This window comes from Lagenorhynchus albirostris, chromosome 2 (genome assembly GCF_949774975.1).
Source record: "Lagenorhynchus albirostris chromosome 2, mLagAlb1.1, whole genome shotgun sequence".
Classification (NCBI taxonomy): Eukaryota; Metazoa; Chordata; class Mammalia; order Artiodactyla; family Delphinidae; genus Lagenorhynchus; species Lagenorhynchus albirostris.
Window position 1 is genome coordinate 151,679,501 of NC_083096.1, and position 20,942 is coordinate 151,700,442.

At 37.5% G+C, this 20,942-nt stretch overlaps 1 protein-coding gene across 1 annotated transcript in view; it reads right to left on the reverse strand.

Moving 5' to 3' along the window:
* The window catches only part of LOC132514880 (phosphopantothenate--cysteine ligase), a 179,319-nt gene that overhangs the window by 30,844 nt on the left and 127,533 nt on the right, over window positions 1–20,942 (reverse strand). The window contains exons 16-18 of the mRNA XM_060140355.1: window positions 19,264–19,473; window positions 15,577–15,731; window positions 4,703–4,865 (exon numbers count right to left, since the gene is read on the reverse strand). Of these exons, the coding sequence (XP_059996338.1) occupies window positions 4,703–4,865; window positions 15,577–15,731; window positions 19,264–19,473 (528 nt within the window). The remainder of the gene's footprint in view (window positions 1–4,702; window positions 4,866–15,576; window positions 15,732–19,263; window positions 19,474–20,942) is intronic.

Below are 20,942 nucleotides of genomic sequence, written 5' to 3' on the forward strand. Positions count from 1 at the left end.
TATGGATTCTTCCATTCCAAGAACATGGTATATCTCTCCATCTGTTTGTGTCATCTTTGATTACTTTCATCAGTGTCGTATAGTTTTCTGAGTACAGGTCTTTTACCTCCTTAGGTAGGTTTATTCCTAGGTATTTTATTCTTTTTGTTGCAATGGTGAATGGGATTGTTTCCTTAATTTCTCTTTCTGGTCTTTCGTTGTTAGTGTCTAGGAATGCAAGAGATTTCTGTGCATTCATTTTGTATCCTGCAACTTTACCAGATTCATCGATTAGCTCTAGTAGTTTTCTGGTGGCACCTTTAGGATTCTCTATGTATAGTATCATGTCATCTGCAAACAGTGACGGTTTTACTTCTTCTTTTCCAATTTGTATTCCTTTTATTTCTTTTTCTTCTCCGATTGCCATGGCTAGGACTTCCAAAACTATGTTGAATAATGGTGGTGAGAGTGGACATCCTTGTCTCATTCCAGATCTTAGAGGAAATGCTTTCAGTTTTCACCATTGAGAATGATGTTTGTTGTGGGTTTGTCATATATGGCCTTTATTATGTTGAGGTAGGTTCCCACTATGCCCACTTTCTGGAGAGTTTTTATCATAAATGGGTGTTGAATTTTGTCAAAAGCTTTTTCTGCATCTATTGAGATGATCATATGGTTTTTATTCTTCAATTTGTTAATATGGTGTATCACATTGATTGATTTGCATATATTGAAGAATCCTTGCATCCCTGGGGTAAATCCCACTTGATAATGGTGTATGATCCTTTTAATGTGTTGTTGGATTTTGTTGACGATTTTTGCATCTATAGTCATCAGTGATATTGGTGTATAATTTTCTTTTTTTGTAGTATCTTTGTCTGGCTTTGGTATCAGGGAGATGGTGGCCTCATAGAATGAGTTTGGGAGTTCCTTCCTCTGCAATTTTTTGGAAGAGTTTGAGAAGGGTGGGTGTTAGCTCTTCTCTAAATGTTTGATAGAATTCACCTGTGAAGCCATCTGGTCCAGGACTTTTGTTTGTTGGAAGATTTTTAATCACAGTTTCAATTTCATTACTTGTGATTGGTTTTTTCATATTTTCTATTTCTTCCTGATTCAGACTTGGAAGGTTATACATTTCAAAGAATTTGTCCATTTCTTCAACGTTGTCCATTTTATTGGCATATAGTTGCTTGTAGTAGTCTCTTAGGATGCTTTGTATTTCCGCAGTGTCCGTTGTAGCTTCTCCTTTTTCATTTCTAATTTTATTGATTTGAGCCCTCTCCCTCTTTTTCTTGATGAGTCTGGGTAAAGGTTTATCAATTTTGTTTATCTTCTCAAAGAACCAGCTTTTAGTTTTATTGATCTTTGCTATTGTTTTCTTTGTTTCTATTTCATTTATTTCTGCTCTGATCTTTATGATTTCTTTCCTTCTACTAACTTTGGGTTTTGTTTGCTCTTCTTTCTCTAGTTCCTTTAGGTGTATGGTTAGATTGTTTATTTGAGATTTTTCTTGTTTCTTGAGGTAGGCTTGTATTGCTAAAAACTTCCCTCTTAGAACTGCTTTTGCTGTATCCTGCAGGTTTTGGATCATTGTGTTTTTGTTGTCATTTGTCTTTAGGTATTCTTTGATTTCTTCAGTTATCTCTTGGTTATTTAGTAATGTATTGTTTAGTCTCCATGTGTTTGTGTTTTTTATTTTTTTCCCCTGTAATTGATTTCTAATTTCATAGCGTTGTGCTCAGAAAAGGTGCTTGACATGATTTCGATTTTCTCAAATTTACCGAGGCTTGATTTGTGACCCAAGATGTGATCTATCCTGGAGAATGTTCTGTGTACCCTTGAGAAGAAAGTGTAATCTGCTGATTTTGGATAGAATGTCCTATAAATATCAATTAAATCTATCTGGTCTGTTGCGTCATTTAAAGCTTGTGTTTCCTTATTAATTTTCGGTCTGGGTGATCTGTCCATTGGTGTAAGTGCGGTGTTAAAGTCCCCCACTATTATTGTGTTACAGTCGATTTCCTCTTTTATAGCTGTTAGCAGTTGCCTTATGTATTGAGGAGCTCCTATGTTGGGTGCATATATATTTATAGTTGTTATATCTTCTTCTTGGATTGATCCCTTGATCATTATCTAGTGTCCTTCCTTGTCTCTTGTAACATTCCTTATTTTAAAGTCTACTTTATGTGATATAAGTATTGCTACTCCAGCTTTCTTTTGATTTCCATTTGCATGGAATATCTTTTTCCAACCCCTCACTTTCAGTCTGTATGTGTCCCGAGGTCTGAAGTGGGTCTCTTGTAGACAGCATATAGATGGGTCTTGTTTTTGTATCCATTCAGCAAGCCTATGTCTTTTGGTTGGAGCATTTAATCCCTTCACGTTTAAGGTAATTATCTATATGTATATTGCTAGTACCATTTTCTTAATTGTTATGGCTTTTTTTTTTGTAGGTCCTTTTCTTCTCTTATGTTTCCCACTTAGAGAAGTTCCTTTAGCATTTGCTGTAGAGCTGGTTTGATGGTGCTGAATTCTCTTAGCTTTTGTTTGTCTGTAAAGCTTTTGATTTCTCCCTCGAATCTGAATGAGATCCTTGTTGGGTATAGTAATCTTGGTTGTAGGTTCTTCCCTTTCATCACTTTAAATATATCATGCCACTCCCTTCTGGCTTGTAGAGTTTCCGCTGAGAAATCAGCTGTTAACCTTATGGGAGTTCCCTTGTATGTTATTTGTCATTTTCCCCTTGTTGTTTCCAATAATTTTTCTTTGTCTTTAATTTTTGTCAATACGATTACTATGTGTCTCAGTGTGTTTCTCCTTGGGTTTATCCTGCCTGGGACTCTCTGTGTTTGCTGGACTTGGGTAGCTATTTCCTTTCCCATGTTATGGAAGTTTTCGACTATAATCTCTTCAAATATTTTCTCGGGTCCTTTCTCCTCTCTTCTCCTTCTGAGACCCCTATAATGTGAATGTTGTTTCATTTAATGTTGTCCCAGAGGTCTCTCAGGCTGTCTTCATTTATTTTCATTCTTTTTTTCTTTATTCTGTTCCATGGCAGTGAATTCCACCATTCTGTCTTCCTGGTCACTTATCCATTCTTCTGCCTCAGTTATTCTGCTATTGGTTCCTTCTAGTGTATTTTTCATTTCAGTTATTGTATTGTTCATCTCTGTTTGTTTGTTTTTTTAATTCTTCTAGGTGTTTGTTTTTTAATTCTTTAGGTCTTTGTTAAACATTTCTTGCATCTTCTCAATCTTTGCCTCCATTCTTTTTCTGAGGTCTTGGATCATCTTCACTATCATTATTCTGTATTCTTTTTCTGGAAGGTTGCCTATCTCCACTTCATTTAGTTGTTTTTCTGGGGTTTTATCTTGTTCCTTCATCTGGTATAAAGTCCTCTGCCTTTTCATTTTGTCTATCTTTCTGTGAATGTGGTTTTCCTTCCACAGGCTGGAGAATTGTAGTTCTTCTTGCTTTTCAAGCATACTATTCTTTTTATTGTTTAAAAGGTTAAATATTGGGTAAAAGGGTTTGTTTGGAAGCTGATTATACAAAGTGGACTGTGACATTGCTTACCAGGGCCCCTATTTTTCTAAGCTGTCCCCTGTGCTGCAAGGTTGGAAGTCTGAAAACTTTTCCCAAACTCCCTTGACAGCAGAGTTCCAGTTTGGTTTCTGCAAATGAAAGGCAGCTGCACACAGTTTGGAAAGCATGGGGGAAAGCATAGGAAAAGCCACTGTTCTCCTCTAGCACTACTCGAAGCAGATATGGTAGGGGGTCCCTGGAGAAAGAACCAGGCATGGCTTTCTTGACAGAAGCCATTTTTGGCCTAATCCATTTTGTGATCTAAGCCTGGCCACGATGCTTGCCCTTGAACAGGTCTCAGTAATTAATGATCTAAATGGAAGTGAGGGAATGTAAGAACAAAGGAAAAGCAGTCAAGAAACAATAGTTCAGCGATAAATCTAGTCCTAGTTCCTCCTCAAGGGATATACATAACAATCTGATACACGTCTTTGATTTCTACAGGAAGTAAGACCCCCACCTAGGTGGAGGACAGCATGATGATGTTGACTCTCATGACTTCAATCAACTAAAGCTTGGACTCTATGGACCTTTGCCCCAATTCTATGCTGAATTCTCCTCTGCTCAAGCTCCTTCATGAATATGCACGTACCCTTAGCTTAAAACTTCCCCAGTTTTGCTGTTCAAGGAGACACTGCTTTGGGAGAGAGCCCTGGTGTTCTTACTTGCTGCAAGTAACAAACCCTTCCTTCTCCTGTTCTTTGGCTTGGCTGTATCTTTTGGCTCAACACCTACCACGAGGCAAATCCAGTATCTGGGTAACACTACCAGGTAGATGAAAGGGAAGATAGCAGATGAGACTTTTGTAAGGGCTTCAGGGAGAGTTCCTGTAAATCTCCCACTTTGGTGCTGCAGGAGTTGGTTTCCCTGTGATTTCTGAACTTCTGGATTTATTGAAAGCTGGCAACCTTCTACTCACCCCTACCTCTCCCTTCCAACAGCTCTGTAAGCATGTTCTTCCCCGTGTTAAATTCCTTCTTGCTTGCAATACCTAGAGTAGATTCTGCTTTCCTGAATGAATCCTGACTAAACTTCATGGGTAAAGTGCTAGGCATTCAATAATTATTAGCTCTTATTAGCTATCAATTAGGTCTAAGGGAATAGGGAAACTGAGAAGCATACCTATTTGCTTTCTTACCTCATCAGATTTTCTTTTTTCATTTTCCAGTTGTTTAAGTTGGGTCTCTTGTTGCTGAATTCTGGATTGTTGCTGAGAACTGGTCATTTCCAGTTGATTCTCTTTATCCTTTAAGATTTTCACTTGCTCTTGTAGCTCATTCATATTCTGATCTAGGAGTTTCCTGAAGGCAATTAATGTACATTAAACCACACTGTGAATTGCAAAGCTCTGCAAAAGAAACTCTTCGACCTAAATTTGTTATACTGGGCACAGGGGATTTTTTTTGGTTCACTGAGGTAAGGTAGGTGTCCGTAAGATAAAGGGAACAACATCAAAGGAAACTCCTTTGTGACAGAAGCTTTTCTTAGTTTTCTCTCTCACTCCTGAAAACCACCCTATGAAGAATAAATAATTTTCCTTATTTACCAGAGGAAGCTGTGGCACAGAGAGGTTTAATTAACTTGCTCCAGGTCACACGGCTAGGAAAAGTTGGAGGTAGGGCTCTAATTCCAAATTCTTTATTCTTTCTTTTTTTTTTTTGGCCGTGCCCAGGGATCAAACCCATGTCCCCTGCAGTGGAAGCAAGGAGTCTTAGCCACTGGACCCTCAGGGAAGTCCCGGGGATTCTATATTCTTTGTACTTGTTCTGAGTGCTTTATGAGTTGAATCCCATCATTTTCTTGCTTTAATATAGGGTTGTTAGTTACAAACACTATTGATACTAATGCACCCGTGTTAACACTGCTGTAGCATTCTCCTTTACTCTTAAGATAAAATAAAAATTCTTTTTTTGGACTTTGGGATCTTATTTCCCCGACCAAGGACTGAACCCAGCCGGGCTCTCAGCAGTGGGGGAATTCCTTTAATATGGTTTGTTAGCTAGCTTACCTTTCTAGCCTCATTTTCTTGCCACTTCCTCTACCCTCAAACATTTTGTTCCAGGCAAAATGCACTTTTCACTTCCTGAAACAAGTCATTCTCCACACTTATTCCTCCCCTGCAACTCCAACCTTTTCCCTATCCTCCTCTTCCAGGCCTTCCTTTGCCTGATATTTTCCACTTAGTTTTACCATAACAACTACTTGACTCAGCTTAAATAGCTTTCTTTGAGGAAGGCTTTCTTGAGCTTCCTAGACCAAATTAGGTCTCCCTGCTATGTGTTATCTGAGCATCCTAAACCTCCCTTAGTATAACACTTCTCATACTTCATTATAGTTACAAAGTCTTATGTGTCAGGATATTAATTATAAAATTATTTTAGGGGCTTCCCTGGTGGCACAGTGGTTAAGTCTCCATGCTCCCAATGCAGGGGGTCCGGGTTTGATCCCTGGTCATGGAACTAGATCCCACATGCATGCTGCAACTAAGAGTTTGCATGCCACAACCAAGAAGCCGGCAAGCTGCAACTAAGGAGCCCGCCTGCTGCAACCAAGACCCAGCGTAACCAAATAAATAAATAAAATATTAAAAAAAATTATTTTATAACAGCAAAAAGTCTAAAAAACATTTTATATAAATTGTGATATATCTATGTAACAAAATGCTATACAACTGCTTAAAATATTATGAAACTATAAATCCATAACAGAAAGGTGGAAAATCACAAAATATTTGGAGATTAAACAAACATACTTCTATCTAAACAATACGTGTGTTAAAGACAAATCTTAAAATTATTTTAAAGTACATGTAGTTTACATGAAAATGAAAACGCAACTTACAAAATTTGTGGGATGTGGCAAAAGCAGTGCTTGGAGAGAAACTTATAGCATTAAATGCAAATATTATAAAAGAAGAAAGATTGAAAATCAATAATCTAAGCTTCTACTTTAGGAAACTAGAGAAAGAAGACTAATATAAGCCTAAATAAAGCAGAAGAAAAGAAATAATAAAGATTAGAGGAGAAATCAATAAAACTGAAAGCAGGAAAACAGTAGAGAAAACCCAGAAAACCAAAGCTGGTTCTTTGAAAAACTCAATAAAATTGATAAACCTCTAGCCAGGCTAGAGAAGACACAAATCACTAATATCAGAAATGAAAGCAGGATCATCATCATCACTACTGATCCTATGGACATTAAAAGGACAATAGAGGGATAGTATGAACAACTCTATGCCCACAAATTGGATAACAGATAAAATGGACCAATTCCTTGAAAGATGCAATCTACTAAAATTTACACAAGGAGAAATAGATAATTTGAACTGGCCTATATCTATTACAGAAATTGAATCAATACTTAATAGCCTTCCAAAAAATAAAGCACTAGGCCCAGATTCTACCAAATATTTAAGGAAGAAATGATACCAATTCTCTACAATCTCTTCCAGAAAAATTGAAGAAGAGGGGACACTTCCTAACTAATTCTATGAGGCCGGCATACCCTAAGAGCAAAACCAGATAAAGACACAAGAAAGGAAAACTATAGACAAATCTCACCCATAAACAAGTCCAAACTCCATAATGTGGCTAGTTAGGCTCAGCATGACCAAGCCTACCTTATCTTTCTAGCCTCTTTTTTTTTTTTGCCACTTCCCTTATCCCCAAACATTTTTTTTCTAGCCAAAATGAATATTCCACTTCGCTGAAGAGAAGAAGATTATGATTTTGACAACAGTAACATCGAATATAGAAATAACAACAATAATAACACCTTGGTAGTAGTGGCTTTGTAAAATGTGTCAACTTGGGTAGGAATTCCTTCCATGTATGTTTCTGGTTAGAGTGGGCTACAAGAGATCTATTTGCTCAAGATTTGGAGGGTGGAAGTGAAGCAGTTTTACACTTGGAAAGTCAGAGCAGGTGCTTCTGCAGCTCATACTGTTGATGCTTATCTGCTGCTCACCGTGGCGTGAGGTGACAGCTGGGTCTGCAACTGCTCCACCTTCCCTCTCATCCTCCTTCATCTTCTCGATCTCCTGGGCCAGGTCTTTGCAGCTTCTTGATGAGGCGGACCAGCTTCTCCCTACTTTATCAAGGTTGGAGGTTGTGAAACTGACCTGGGTTCCAGGCCAGCTTCTGCAGTTCAGCTTGTGCTCATGGGTTCCAGCTCTCCCTCACTTTATATCCATTTTCACTTCCTGACTGGTTGCCCTGTGGACTTTGAGTTCCAGCATAAGAAACAAAGATGACAGGCTTACAGACTGTGTAACCTGTTCCCACAACTGTATAAGACCAGCTCTCTGTAACAAATCTCTTATTATTGATAAATATATATGACTCCTATTGGTTTTACTTCTTTGTTTGAACCCTGACTGATACAAGTGCTTAGTATGTGCCAGACACTGATACAAGCCAACTGCTATAACTCATCCAATCCACACACTGGTTCTATGAGGTAGGCGTGGACAGGCACAGAGGATAAGAAACTTGCCAAAGGTGATGCAGCTACTAAGTGGCTAATAAGATGTCCATGTTATATTGTTAGGTTAAAAATGCAAATTCCAAAGCAATAGAGTAAAATGATTCAACTTAAAAGAAAATAAAACTAGAATAAAAAATATATGCATAAACATAGAAAAACATGAGAAATACATAGCAACCACTTAAAGTGGTTACTGCTGAAGGGTAAAATTCTGAAGAACGTATGCTTTTTATTTTATATAGCTCTTCAGTATTTGAAATTTTATGATAGGCAGTTATAATTATAATTATACTTGCTGGAATTTATCCCAAGGAAATAAAGGATATGCATAAAAATTTGTCTAGGAGGTATATATTATGTTATTCTTTCCTATAGCAAGAAACTGGGAAAAACGTAGATGTCCAACAATAAAGGACTGAGTAAATAAATTATGGCATGTTATTAAAATAATGTTCTAGAAGAAGATTTAATGGCAGGTAAACAGATTATACTATTTTAAGTGAAAAAAGTAGGTTACAACATAAATATCTAAATTAGGGTTGCTTTCTTCAGGTTACAAAATAATGTGTACTAGATAGTCTCCTTTGTTGTGGAAAATAACTTCCCTCCATATTTCATTTTCCTATACTTAGTTCATATATTTCTTCTACATATTTCTTTTTCTTTTCTTATTAGTTATCCATTTTATACATATTAGGGTGTATATGTCAATCCCAATCTCCCAATTCATCACACCACCACTTCCCACCACTTTCCCCCCTTGGTCTCCATATGTTTGTTCTCTACATCTGTGTCTCTATTTCTGCCCTACAAACCGGTCCATCTGTACCATTTTTCTAGGTTCCACATATATGCGTTAATATATGGTATTTGTTTTTCTCTTTCTGACTTACTTCACTCTGTATGACAGTCTCTAGATCCAACCACGTCTCTACAAATGACCCAATTTCGTTCCTTCTTATGGCTGAGTAATATTGCATTGTATATATGTACCACATCTTTATCCATTCGTCTGTCGATGGGTATTTAGGGTGCATCCCTGACCTGGCTATTGTAAATAGTGCTGCAATGAACACTGGGGTGAATGTGTCTTTTTGAATTATGTTTTTCTCTGGGTGTATGCCCAGTAGTGGGATTGCTGGGTCATATGGTAATTCTATTTTTAGTTTCTTAAGGAACCTCCACACTGTTCTCCATAGTGGTTGTATCAATTTACATTCCCACCAACAGTGCAAGAGGGTTCCCTTTTCTCCACACCCTCTCCAGCATCTATTGTCTATAGATTTTCTGATGATGCCCATTCTAACTGGTGTGAGGTGATACCTCACTGTAGTTTTGATTTGCATTTCTCTAATAATTAGTGATGTTGAGCAGCTTTTCATGTGCTTCTTGGTCATCTGTACGTCTTTTTTGGAGAAATGTCTATATAGGTCTTCTGCCCATTTTTTTATTGGGTTGTTTGTTTGTTTGTTTTTAACATCTTTATTGGGGTATAATTGCTTTACAATGGTGTGTTAGTTTCTGCTATATAACAAAGTGAATCTGTTATACATATACATAGTGTTTGTTTTTTTAATATTGAGCTGCATGAGCTGTTTATATATTTTGGAGATTAATCCTTTCTCCCTTGATTAGTTTGCAAATATTTTCTCCCATTCTGAGGGTTGTCTTTTCATCTTGTTTGTAGTTTCTTTTGCTCTGCAAAAGCTTTAAAGCTTCATTAGGTCCCATTTGTTTATTTTTGTTTTTATTTCCCTTTCTTTAGGAGGTAGATCAAAACAGATCTTGCTGTGATTTATGTCAAAGACTGTTCTTCCTATGTTTTCCTCTAAGAGTTTTATAGTGTCTGGTCTTACATTTAAGTCTCCAATCCATTTTGAGTTTATTTCTGTGTATGGTGTTAGGGAGTGTTCTAATTTCATTCTTTTACAGGTAGCTGTCCAGTTTTCCCAGCACCACTTATTGAAGAGACTGTCTTTTCTCCATTGTATATCCTTGCCTCCTTTGTCATAGGTTACTTGAGGATAGGTGTGTGGGTTTTTCTCTGGGATATCTATCCTGTTCCATTGATCTATATTTCTCTTTTTGTGCCAGTACCATACTGTGTTGATTACTGTAGCTTTACAGTATAGTCTGAAGTCAGGGAGCCTGATTCCTCCAGCTCTGTTTTTCTTTCTTAAAATTGCTTTGGCTATTCGGGGTCTTCTGTGTTTCCATACAAATTGTGAAATTTTCTGTTCTAGTTCTGTGCTAAATGCCATTGATAGTTTGATAGGGATTGCATTGAATCTGTAGATTTCTTTGGGTAGTATAGTCATTTTCACAATGTTGATTCTTCTAATCCAAGAACATGTATAACTCTCCATCTGTTTGTATCATCTTTTTTGTTTTGTTTTGTTTTTTTGCAGCACACGGGCCTCTCACTGTTGTGGCCTCTCCTGTTGCAGAGCACAGGCTCCGGACACGCAGGCTCAGCGGCCATGGCTCACAGGCCCAGCCGCTCCACAGCATGTGGGATCTTCCCGGACCATGGCACAAACCCACATCCCCTGCATCGGCAGGCGGGCTCTCAACCACTGCACCACCAGGGAAGCCCTGTATCATCTTTAATTTCTTTCATCAGTGTCTTATAGTTTTTTGCATACAGGTCTTTTGTCTCCTTAGGTAGGTTTATTCCTAGGTATTTTATTCTTTTTGTTGAAATGATAAATGGGATTGTTTCCTTAATTTCTCTTTCAGATTTTTCATCGTTAGTGTATAGGAATGCAACAGATTTCTATGCATTAATTTTGTATCCTGCTACTTTACCAAATTCATTGATTAGCTCTAGTCAATTTTAGTAGTGTCTTTAGGATTCTCTATGTATAGTATCATCTCATCTGCAAACAGTGACAGCTTTACTTCTTCTTTCCGATTTGGATTCCTTTTATTTCTTGTTCTTCTCTGATTGCTATGGCTAAAATTTCCAAAACTATGTTGAATAACAGAGGTGAGAGTGGGCAACCTTGTCTTCTTCCTGATCTTAGTGGAAATGGTTTCAGTTTTTCACCATTGAAGACGATGTTGGCTGTGGGTTTGTCATATATGGCCTTTATTATGTTGAGGTAAGTTCCCTTTATGCCTACTTTCTGGAGGGTTTTTATCATAAATTGGTGTTGAATTTTGTCAAAAGCTTTTTCTGCATCTATTGAGATGATCATATGGTTTTTCTCCTTCAGTTTGTTAATATGGTTTATCACATTCATTGATTTGCGTATATTGAAGAATCCTTGTATTCCTGGGATAAACCCCACTTGATCATGGTGTACGATACTTTTAATGTGTTGTTGGATTCTCTTTGCTAGGATTTTGTTGAGGATTTTTGCGTGTATGTTCACCAGTGATATTGGCCTGTAGCTTTCTTTCTTTGTGACATCTTTGTCTGGTTTAGTTATCCAGGTGATGGTGGCCTCATAGAATGAGTTTGGGAGTGTTCCTCCCTCTGCTATATTTTGGAAGAGTTGGTGAAGGATAGGTGTTAGCTCTTCTCTAAATGCTTGATAGAATTAGCCTGTGAAGCCGTCTGATCCTGCGCATTTGCTGGAAGATATTTAATCACAGTCTCAATTTCAATGCTTGTGATTGGTCTGTTTATATTTTCTGTTTCTGCCTGGTTCCATCTCAGAAGGTTGTGCTTTTCTAAAAATTTGTCCATTGCTTCCAGGTTGTCCATTTTATTCGCATATAGTTGCTTGTAGTAATCTCTCATGATTCTGTGTATTTGTGCAGTGTCAGTTGTTACTTCTCCTTTTTCATTACTAATTCTATTGATGTGAGTCTTCTCCCTTTCTTTCTTGATGAGTCTGGCTAAAGGTTTATCAATTTTGTTTATCTTCTCAAAGAACCAATTTTAGTTTTATTGATCTTTGCTATTGTTTCCTTCCTTTCTTTTTCATTTATTTCTGATCTGATCGTTATGACTTCTTTCCTTCTGCTAACTTTGGGTTTTGTTTTTCTTTCACTATTTCCTTTAGGTGTAAGGTTAGACTGTTTATTTGAGATTTTTCTTGTTTCTTGAGGTAGGACTGTATTGCTATAAACTTCCCTCTTAGAACTGTTTTTGCTGCATCCCATAGGTTTTGGATCATTGTGTTTTCATCATGATTTGTCTCTAAGTACTTTTTGATTTCCCCTTTGATTTCTTCAGTGACCTCTTGGTTATTAAGCAGTGTATTGTTTAGCCTCCATGTGTTTGTATATTTTATGTTTTTATTTTCCCCTGTAACTGATTTCTAATCTCATAGCATTGTGGTCAGAAAAGATGCTTGATATGATTTCAATTTTCTTAAATTTACCAAGGCTTCATTTGTGACCCAAGATGTGACTTTTCCTGAAGAATGTTCCATGTGCACTTGAGAAGAAAGTGTAATCTGCTGTTTTTGGGTGAAATGTCCTATAAATATCAATTAAATCTATCTGGTCTATTACATCATTTAATGCTTGTGTTTCCTTATTAATTTTCTGTTTGGATGATCTGTCCATTGGTGTAAGTGAGGTGTTAAAGTCCCCTACTATTATTTCCTTACTGTCGATTTCCTCTTTTATTATAGCTGTTAGCAGTTTCCTTATGTATTGAGGTGCTCCTATGTTGGGTGCATATATATTTATAATTGCTATATCTTCTTCTTGGATTGATCCCTTGATCATTATCTAGTGTCCTCCCTTGTCTCTTGTAACATTCTTTATTTTAAAGTCTATTTTATATGATATGAGTATTGCTACTCCAGCTTTCTTTTGATTTCCATTTGCATGGAATATCTTTTTCCAACCCCTCACTTTCAGTCTGTATGTGTTCCTAGGTCTGAAGTGCATGTCTTGTAGACAGCATATATATGGGTCTTGTTTTTGTACCCATTCAGCAAGCCTGTGTCTTTTGGTTGGAGCATTTAATCCATTCACGTTTAAGGTAATTATTGATATGTATGTTCCTAGTACCATTTTCTTAATTGTTATGGGTTTTTTTTTTTTTGTAGGTCTTTTTCTTCTCTTATGGTTCCCACTTAGGGAAGTTCCTTTAGCATTTGTTGTAGAGCTGGTTTGGTGGTGCTGAATTCTCTTAGCTTTGGCTTGCTTGTAAAGCTTTTGATTTCTCTCTCGAATCTGAATGAGATCCTTGTCAGGTATAGTAATCTTGGTTGTAGGTTCTTCCCTTTCATCACTTTAAATATATCATGCCACTCCCTTCTGGCTTGTAGAGTTTCTGCTGAGAAATCAGCTGTTAACCTTTTGGGAGTTCCCTTGTATGTTATTTGTCATTTTTCCCTTGTTGGTTCCAATAATTTTTCTTTGTCTTTAATTTTTGTCAATTTGATTACTATGTGTCTTGGCATGTTTCTCCTTGGGTTTATCTGACTGGGACTCTCTGCACTTCCTGGACTTGGGTGGCTATTTCTTTTCCCATGTTAGGAAACTTTTCGACTATAATCTCTTCAAATATTTTCTCGGGTCCTTTCTCTCTCTCTTCTCCTTCTGGGACCCTTATACTGTGAATGTTGTTGTGTTTAATGTTGTCCCAGAGGTCTCTTAGGCTGTCTTCATTTCTTTGCATTCTTTTTTCTTTATTCTGTTCTGCAGCAGTGAATTCCACCATTCTGTCTTCCAGGTCACTTATCCATTCTTCTGAGTTATTCTGTTATTGATTACTTCTAGTGTATTTTTCATTTCAGTTATTGTATTGTTTATCTCTGTTTGTTTGTTTTTTAATTCTTCTAGGTGTTTGTTCTTTAATTCTTCTAGGTTTTTGTTACACATTTCTTGCGTCTTCTTGATCTTTGCCTCCATTCTTTTTCCAAGGTCCTGGATCATCTTCACTATCATTATTCTGAATTCTTTTTCTGGAAGGTTGCCTTTCTCCACTTCATTTAGTTGTTTTTCTGGGGTTTCATGTTGTTCCTTCATCTGGTACATAGCCTTCTGCCTTTTCATCTTGTCTATCTTTCTGTGAATGTGTTTTTTGTTCCACAGGCTGCAGGACCGTAGTTCTTCTTGCTTCTGCTGTCTGTCCTCTGGTCTCTTCTATGTATTTCTTTTCAGCCAATATTCACAAAAGATGTGTAGAACTGGTATCACTATTCCTATTTCAAACATTAGAAACCAGGTTTCAGGAAAGTTAAATAGCCTTTTTCCTGTTCAATTCTTTGATTGCATCTTTTGTTTCTTCATAAACTTAACACAATTGTTTTACAATCTAGTCTTCCTAATTCCAATTGGTGAACTTCTTGGGGGTTATAAATCTGACGTTTGTTGTTTCTGCTGACTTTCATTCATGGTAACAAGTTTCCTTGTGTTATTTGGTGATTTTTGTTTGTAAGCTTATATTTGAGTAAACTGAATACATGGGAGTCCTTTAATGTCTAAATTGAGGTTGCTTTCCCCCAGAGGTAATTTGGATTTTCTTAGGAAGCAAGGGAGCTGCCTATTGAGGAACACCTTAGCTACTTCAAGATGCCCAGCTCATACTTGAGTCTCTAGTTCAGCTGTCCTACCTTGTGGCAAACTACCTCAGCTTCTCTTGAACCTGGGGCTGATAGTGTTATCTGCCCCTTGACTCTAAGGTTGTTTACCATTCATTATTTTTGTTTTGTCTCATTGTATGCTTGCCCTAGAGCTTTCTCTTGCTTTGTGAGCAGTGGTTTAAAAGGTATACTTATTGTAGTTTATTCAGGATCTAGTTGTATTAAAACAGGAGGAGGGTGTCATCCTGGTAGAAGTGGCAGTGAGACAAGTATTTTTCTATCGTACCTAACTGAGTGAATTCATTATTCATTCAAACATTCATTTATTCACAACGTATTTGCTGAGCACCTACTGAGTGCCAGGCTCTATGCTAGAGCTTTCAACTAGAGATGAAAGTAAGTTTCTGAGCTTAACAGTTTATGTGAATGTCTATATATCTTTTCAGTAGTTAGAACCATATTTTTCTTAAGACATACGTGAATCATTCTTAGTGCCATAGAAGTAAGAAGCATCAGTTACTGAAGTTTAGGATATACAAGAAGATCATTTAAGTAAGAATCCTAATAATAATCAAAATACTTTTAGAAAAAACATGACAGCTCCTACCCAGTAGCAGCTTATTAATGATTAAGATGCCTGTAAAGTACTTGGATCTGCTTTGAAGAAAGTCAGCTGATAAATACAAAACACCAACCACATTCTAGTGTGCATTTTGTGCCAATCATGTTAGAGTTAGAAAAGCAAATCCCAGGGTATCATATTTCATAGGCAATCCATTCATTCAAGAAGATTTACTGGTACACCAAGTGTGTTCCAGAACAAGAAATAATCCCTGACCTTGAGAATTCCACACTCTAGTATGAAAGACAAGCAAGAAAATAAACAATTAGAATGCAGTGTGCTATGTATATATCAATATATGAAGTTTCATGACTGAGTTTACTTCAGTGGGGACAAAGAGGAAACGCAGTGGTCAACTGATGCTGCTCATAAACTCAGCCCATGGAAAAATGACGTCTTTGCTCCTCTTACCTCTTCTGTTGTTCTTCCTGATATTGTTGCTTTATTTTAGCTTCATTTTCTATTGCTTCTTTTAGCCTTTCCTCTAATTGCTTCCTCCCCAAAATACAAGTGTCTGTGAGACAGACTTTGTGAGCATGTTCTAATTTCTGCTGCAGATCCAAAATCTGAAATGAAAAGAGTTTACACGTAAAACTTTGAGTGTGACCTATTTTCCAAATAGGGAAATACCATATAAATCATAAGCAGTAGTGCTAACATAAAAATCTCAGCTAAAGAGTGTGACTAGATTTATTTTAATTTTAGAATTAAATTACTTAATTTTTGCAATATGTATTACATTCATATAATTTAGTGTACGTGGGTAAACTAAGCTAGAGTGACAAGTCCCTTTCCCATCCTTATCCTGTCTTCCTTCCAGTTATCCTCCACCAAATAGGTCATCACTGGTATTAATTTCTTATGTACTCTTCCAGAGATTTATTTATGCATATTTAAATAAATACTATTCTCCCTCATACAAAAATTTTTTTGTTTTTTTTTTGTGGTACGCGGGCCTCTCACTGTTGTGGCCTCTCCCGCTGCAGAGCACAGGCTCCGGACGCGCAGGCTCAGTGGCCATGGCTCACGGGTACAGCCGCTCCGCGGCATGTGGGATCTTCCCGGACCGGGGCACGAACCTGTGTTCCCTGCATCAGTAGGCGGACTCTCAACCACTGCGCCACCAGGGAAGCCCCATACAAACATTTTTTACACACATGATGGTATATTACATGTACTTATGCACCTTGCTTTTTTTATAGCAGTACACTCGGTGATTTTTCCATATTATATATAATATATAGAATTGTCTTCTCTTTTACAGCTGCATATCATTCCACTGTAAGGATATACCATAATATATTTAACTAGCCCCCTACTGATGGACATTTAGGTTGATTCCAATCTTTTACTATTACAAACAATACTATTACAAACAATGTTTTTAGAATAACTTATGAGATGTGTATTTTGCTAGGGCAAAGGTTATTACTATTTGTTTGTTTAACAGATAATGCCAAACTGTCTCCATAGGTTTTAGACCAATTTATACCTCTAACAGCAACATGTGAGAGTGTCTAGTTTCTCCGTGGTGTGGCTAAATTCACGAATAAGTATCTCAACAAAATAGAAGTCTCTTACAAACCAAGTACCTATTGGCATACTGCCTAGCACCAGTAGTGCATTCTTTTTACTTTTTAAAAAATATTTATTTATTTGGCTGCGTTGGGTCTTAGTTGGCAGCACTCAGGATCTTGGTTGAGGCATGCAGGACATTTTGTTGTGGCTCTCAGGCTTCTCTCTAGTTGTGGTGTGTGAGTTTTCTCTACTTGTGGCATGTGGGCTCCAGGGCGCATGGGCCCTGTAGTTGTGGCATGCAGGCTCCAGAGTGCGTGGGCTCTGTAGTTTGTGGCATGCAGGCTCTCTAGTTGAGGCGTGTGAGCTCAGTAGTTGTGGCATGTGGGCTTAGCTGCCTCACGGCATGTGAGATCTTAGTTCCCCGACCAGGGGTTGAACCTGCATCCCCTGCATTGGGAGGCGGATTCTTTAGCACTGGACTACCAGGGAAGTTCCAATAGTGCATTCTTTAATGCTCTGGTAGAACTAAAAATAAGATTTATGAATTTGAAAGAGAGATATATGATTTTATTTTAGAATTTACATGTTAGACTAAAAGTGTCATTAAAATTTTCTTATTAGATCTCCTTTTAATTTGTTTGCATATTTTTTATAAACCCTTATGTCACCTAAAATTGTGACTACTATGTAGTAGGTGCTTAGTAAATATTTGGCAGTTGTATAGTTCTCAGTGGAATTGCTGTTCTCCCTCTATTGTATTCCTAATGCAACAACAAATCCTTTACAATGGTCTGGCACCATGTTCCCCACAGACGTTCAGTGGATGCCAGTGAATGGCAGTCCTCTTCTAAGAGAAGGGCTTTCTGCATTAGCCCTAGGTCTCTGCAGAGCCCACTCACCATAGGAGAGTTGAAGATGTAGAATGATTCACAGGCAATGGCAGTGGGCAGCCAGTTAGCTGAGGCCAGCTCAAGTTCCTCTGAGCTGCCCCATTTATTTCTGCCTAGGGCAAATGCTTCCTTAAAGATAGCCAGTCTTAATTCCATTGGCTTCTCTGTCAAGGGCAAATGACAAACTTTTGAACCCACCACCCAATTTAAGAAACAGAACATTTCCAGTATGTTTGAAGTCTATTCTGTGACCCTCTTTGATCACTCCCCTTCCCTCCTCACCTGAGAAAACCAATATCTTGAATTTTGTGTTAATCATTTTCTTGCTTTTTCTTTTAATAATATGTATTTCTGTATGAGTCAGTTGTTATTTTGTACTATTTTGACCATCATATTAATGGAATCATACTGTGTTTTTGGTGATTTGGTATTTATTCAATATTGTATTAACTACAGCAAGTACCTATAGTTCATTTGTTTTCACTGTTTTATGCTACTGTGTAAATATGCAGTTTACCTCTTCCATCTCAAGTCAGTGAACATTTGGAACAGTTACTATGAAAATGACTGTATTCCCGTATACTGATATATATGCTCAGTAGAGTAGTTTCCCTAGTTTTTATGCCTAGTAGAAGTGTTGGGTTGTGCGGTATATACATCTTTAACTTAACTAGATCTAATGCCAAATTGATTTCTGAAGTGTTTATACTAGTTTACTCTTCCAGCTGCAGTCAGAATATGCATTCCTGTTGCATAAAATCCAGTAACAATATTTAGTATGTCTAAATTTAAAAATTTTACTAATCTTTATCAATTTTACCAATTACTTTTTTTTAAAGTAATAACATACATATGATAAAGTACACGTATCTTACATACTCAGTGAAGTTTTACTTATATAACCACCTCTTCCAGAACAAGATAAAGAATACTTCCAGCACCACAGAAGATTCCCTCTTCTGTGGAAGATGTCCCCTTCCATACCCCTTATAAAGACATTATTCTATCACCACGGCTTAGTTTTGTCTATTCTTGAACCTCATATAAGGAAAATTACATAGTATGAACTCTTTTGTGCTGGCTTCTTTAGCTCAACATTGGGTTTTTGAGTTTAAGCCATATTGCTATCATCTAATTTTGATGTTTGTTTTATATTTATGTGGTTTGATGAAATATTTTTTATGTAAGATTTGACTCTCAAACCCACAGATCAAAACGTGCAAGTGTGACATACTACTGCCACCTGGTGTCAGGCAGTCTAAAATGCAGGGGCGATATTTCAAAATGGTTCATTTCACAACACTCATCCCTCCAAAAGTTACAAAATAAAAATCAAATAAATGGGCAATCCAAATGAGAGGAGAATAAGTCCTTTAAAATTTGACTTAATAATATAAAGTATAAATAATATACTTTATAAATAATATAAAGTCCTTTGGTCTCAAGTCTTTAAGTTCATGTTATAGCTTTAATGAAATTTACCTTTTTGAGTTCATGTGGTCTTCAAAAACACAAGATTTACTGGAACCATAAGAGCAGGTGATGTCAAAAGAGGAAAGCAGGGGAGAGTGAAAAAACCCCTAGAATTCTATCAGGTTTGCACTGTATCTATTTTTTAAAATCCTTAGGGAAACAGGATTTCAGTAGTAGTATCCAGTGCATGTTATTTATTAAGTGTGAGGATAATTACCTTTTCCTCTGCATCAGCAACTCTAGATTTCTCCTGAGCCAGCTTTTCCTGTAGGTTGTTCTGTGATTTAATGCTCTGAGTCTGTTTAAGTACTTCCAGCTCCAGTTCCTTGATTTTCTGCTGACAGTGCTTCCACTCAGCCGTGAGTGAAGAGCACATCTTTGCGCTGTCTAATAACTTCTGCTGGGCCTGCTTGAGTTCAATTTTGATCTAGAGGTGGGGAATAAATAAAAGTGACAAAAATAAGCATGGAATGAATGTGAATGTGAGCTGGAATAAGCAGCTTTCAAGAAAGTGTAGTCCCCCAAGGGCTGACAAATACCAATGTCATGTGGCTGATTACCTCTCTGGAGCTGCTCTGTGTTAGTAGGGTTTGCCAAAGTCTATCCAGCCAGACGGCAGCTGGACAAAAGAATTTACTTAAGGGTTTCTACACATGCATGGTCTAAAGAGTTTCCATCATTTTTTTTTTCCAGTCTACTCCAAGCCAGCTTTCATTCCCACTACTTCAGTAGTGCCAAGAGCACTACTGACCTTCCCTGGCCAGAATTTAAGTCCAGTGGACAACTGACCTGTTAGTAGCAGTTACTCCATCCATCTCAGAAAGTTCTCCTCTCTTGGAGTCTGTGATACCCACCTCTCCTAGTTTTCACTTACCTCTGCTGTTGCTTCTTGGTTTATTTTGTAGACTATTCTAGTGCACTCAACTTCTAAACATTATTGGACTATTCTAGGCCTTCCTAGAGAGTGAATCATTCTCTCTCTAGGTTCATTCTCATGATTTAAAAATACCACTTTTATGCCAATACATGCCAAAATGGAACTCCTTGATTCTGCTTCTATCTCCAAAAGCGTTCTTCTCTCAGTCTTTCTGATTTCAGTAAAGGAGGCCAACATCCAACCTTTTGTTCAGGCCAGTGACCTGAGAGCCATCCTTGAGCCTTCTGTTGCCAATAGTGAGCCTATTCAGCACATGCTGTCACTCTACCTCTACGACACATCTTGCATCAATCCATTTTCGTCATTTCTGTCACCACCCTTGCTAGGTCATCATCATCTCTATCCTGGGCCATAACAGTAGCACTGGTCATGCTACTTCCATTTTTACTCCCTTCTAATCTGTTCTCCACACTGCAGCCAAAGTGTTCTTTTAAAAACATAAATTGAACTACTTGACCCCCGTTCCTGCTTAAATTTTTCAGTGGCTTCCGCAACACTCTGAGAACGTATCCCACCAGCTTGCCTGGCCTTGAATGATGTGGCCTTTGCCTGATTAAAATCATCCCGTTAATCCCCCTTCTTCCACTGATCTCCTGTCCCACTGGTTTCTATTTGGATTTTATAATGACTAGAAGAAGAAACAAAGAAATTAAAGAAAAGAAGAAACTGAGTGTTGGAATATTTGGTGCATTGGATTGGTTCAGGATTATGAAACTTAAACTTATTATAAATAGAAAGGGCATATAGGTTTCATAATATATTATCCACCTACTCCATAGGCCAAGAAAGCTAAAGGCCTCTGAGATCTACGATCATTGGTCTTAGAGACAATGCTCAGCATTTTGGTAACGCTGGTAATGATGAAATAAGATGACAACACTGGAGCAAACACTGTTCTGGCCAACGACATGTGCATCTAGGGTGGCTTCTTAAGCTTCAGATTGGGACATTTAAGCACC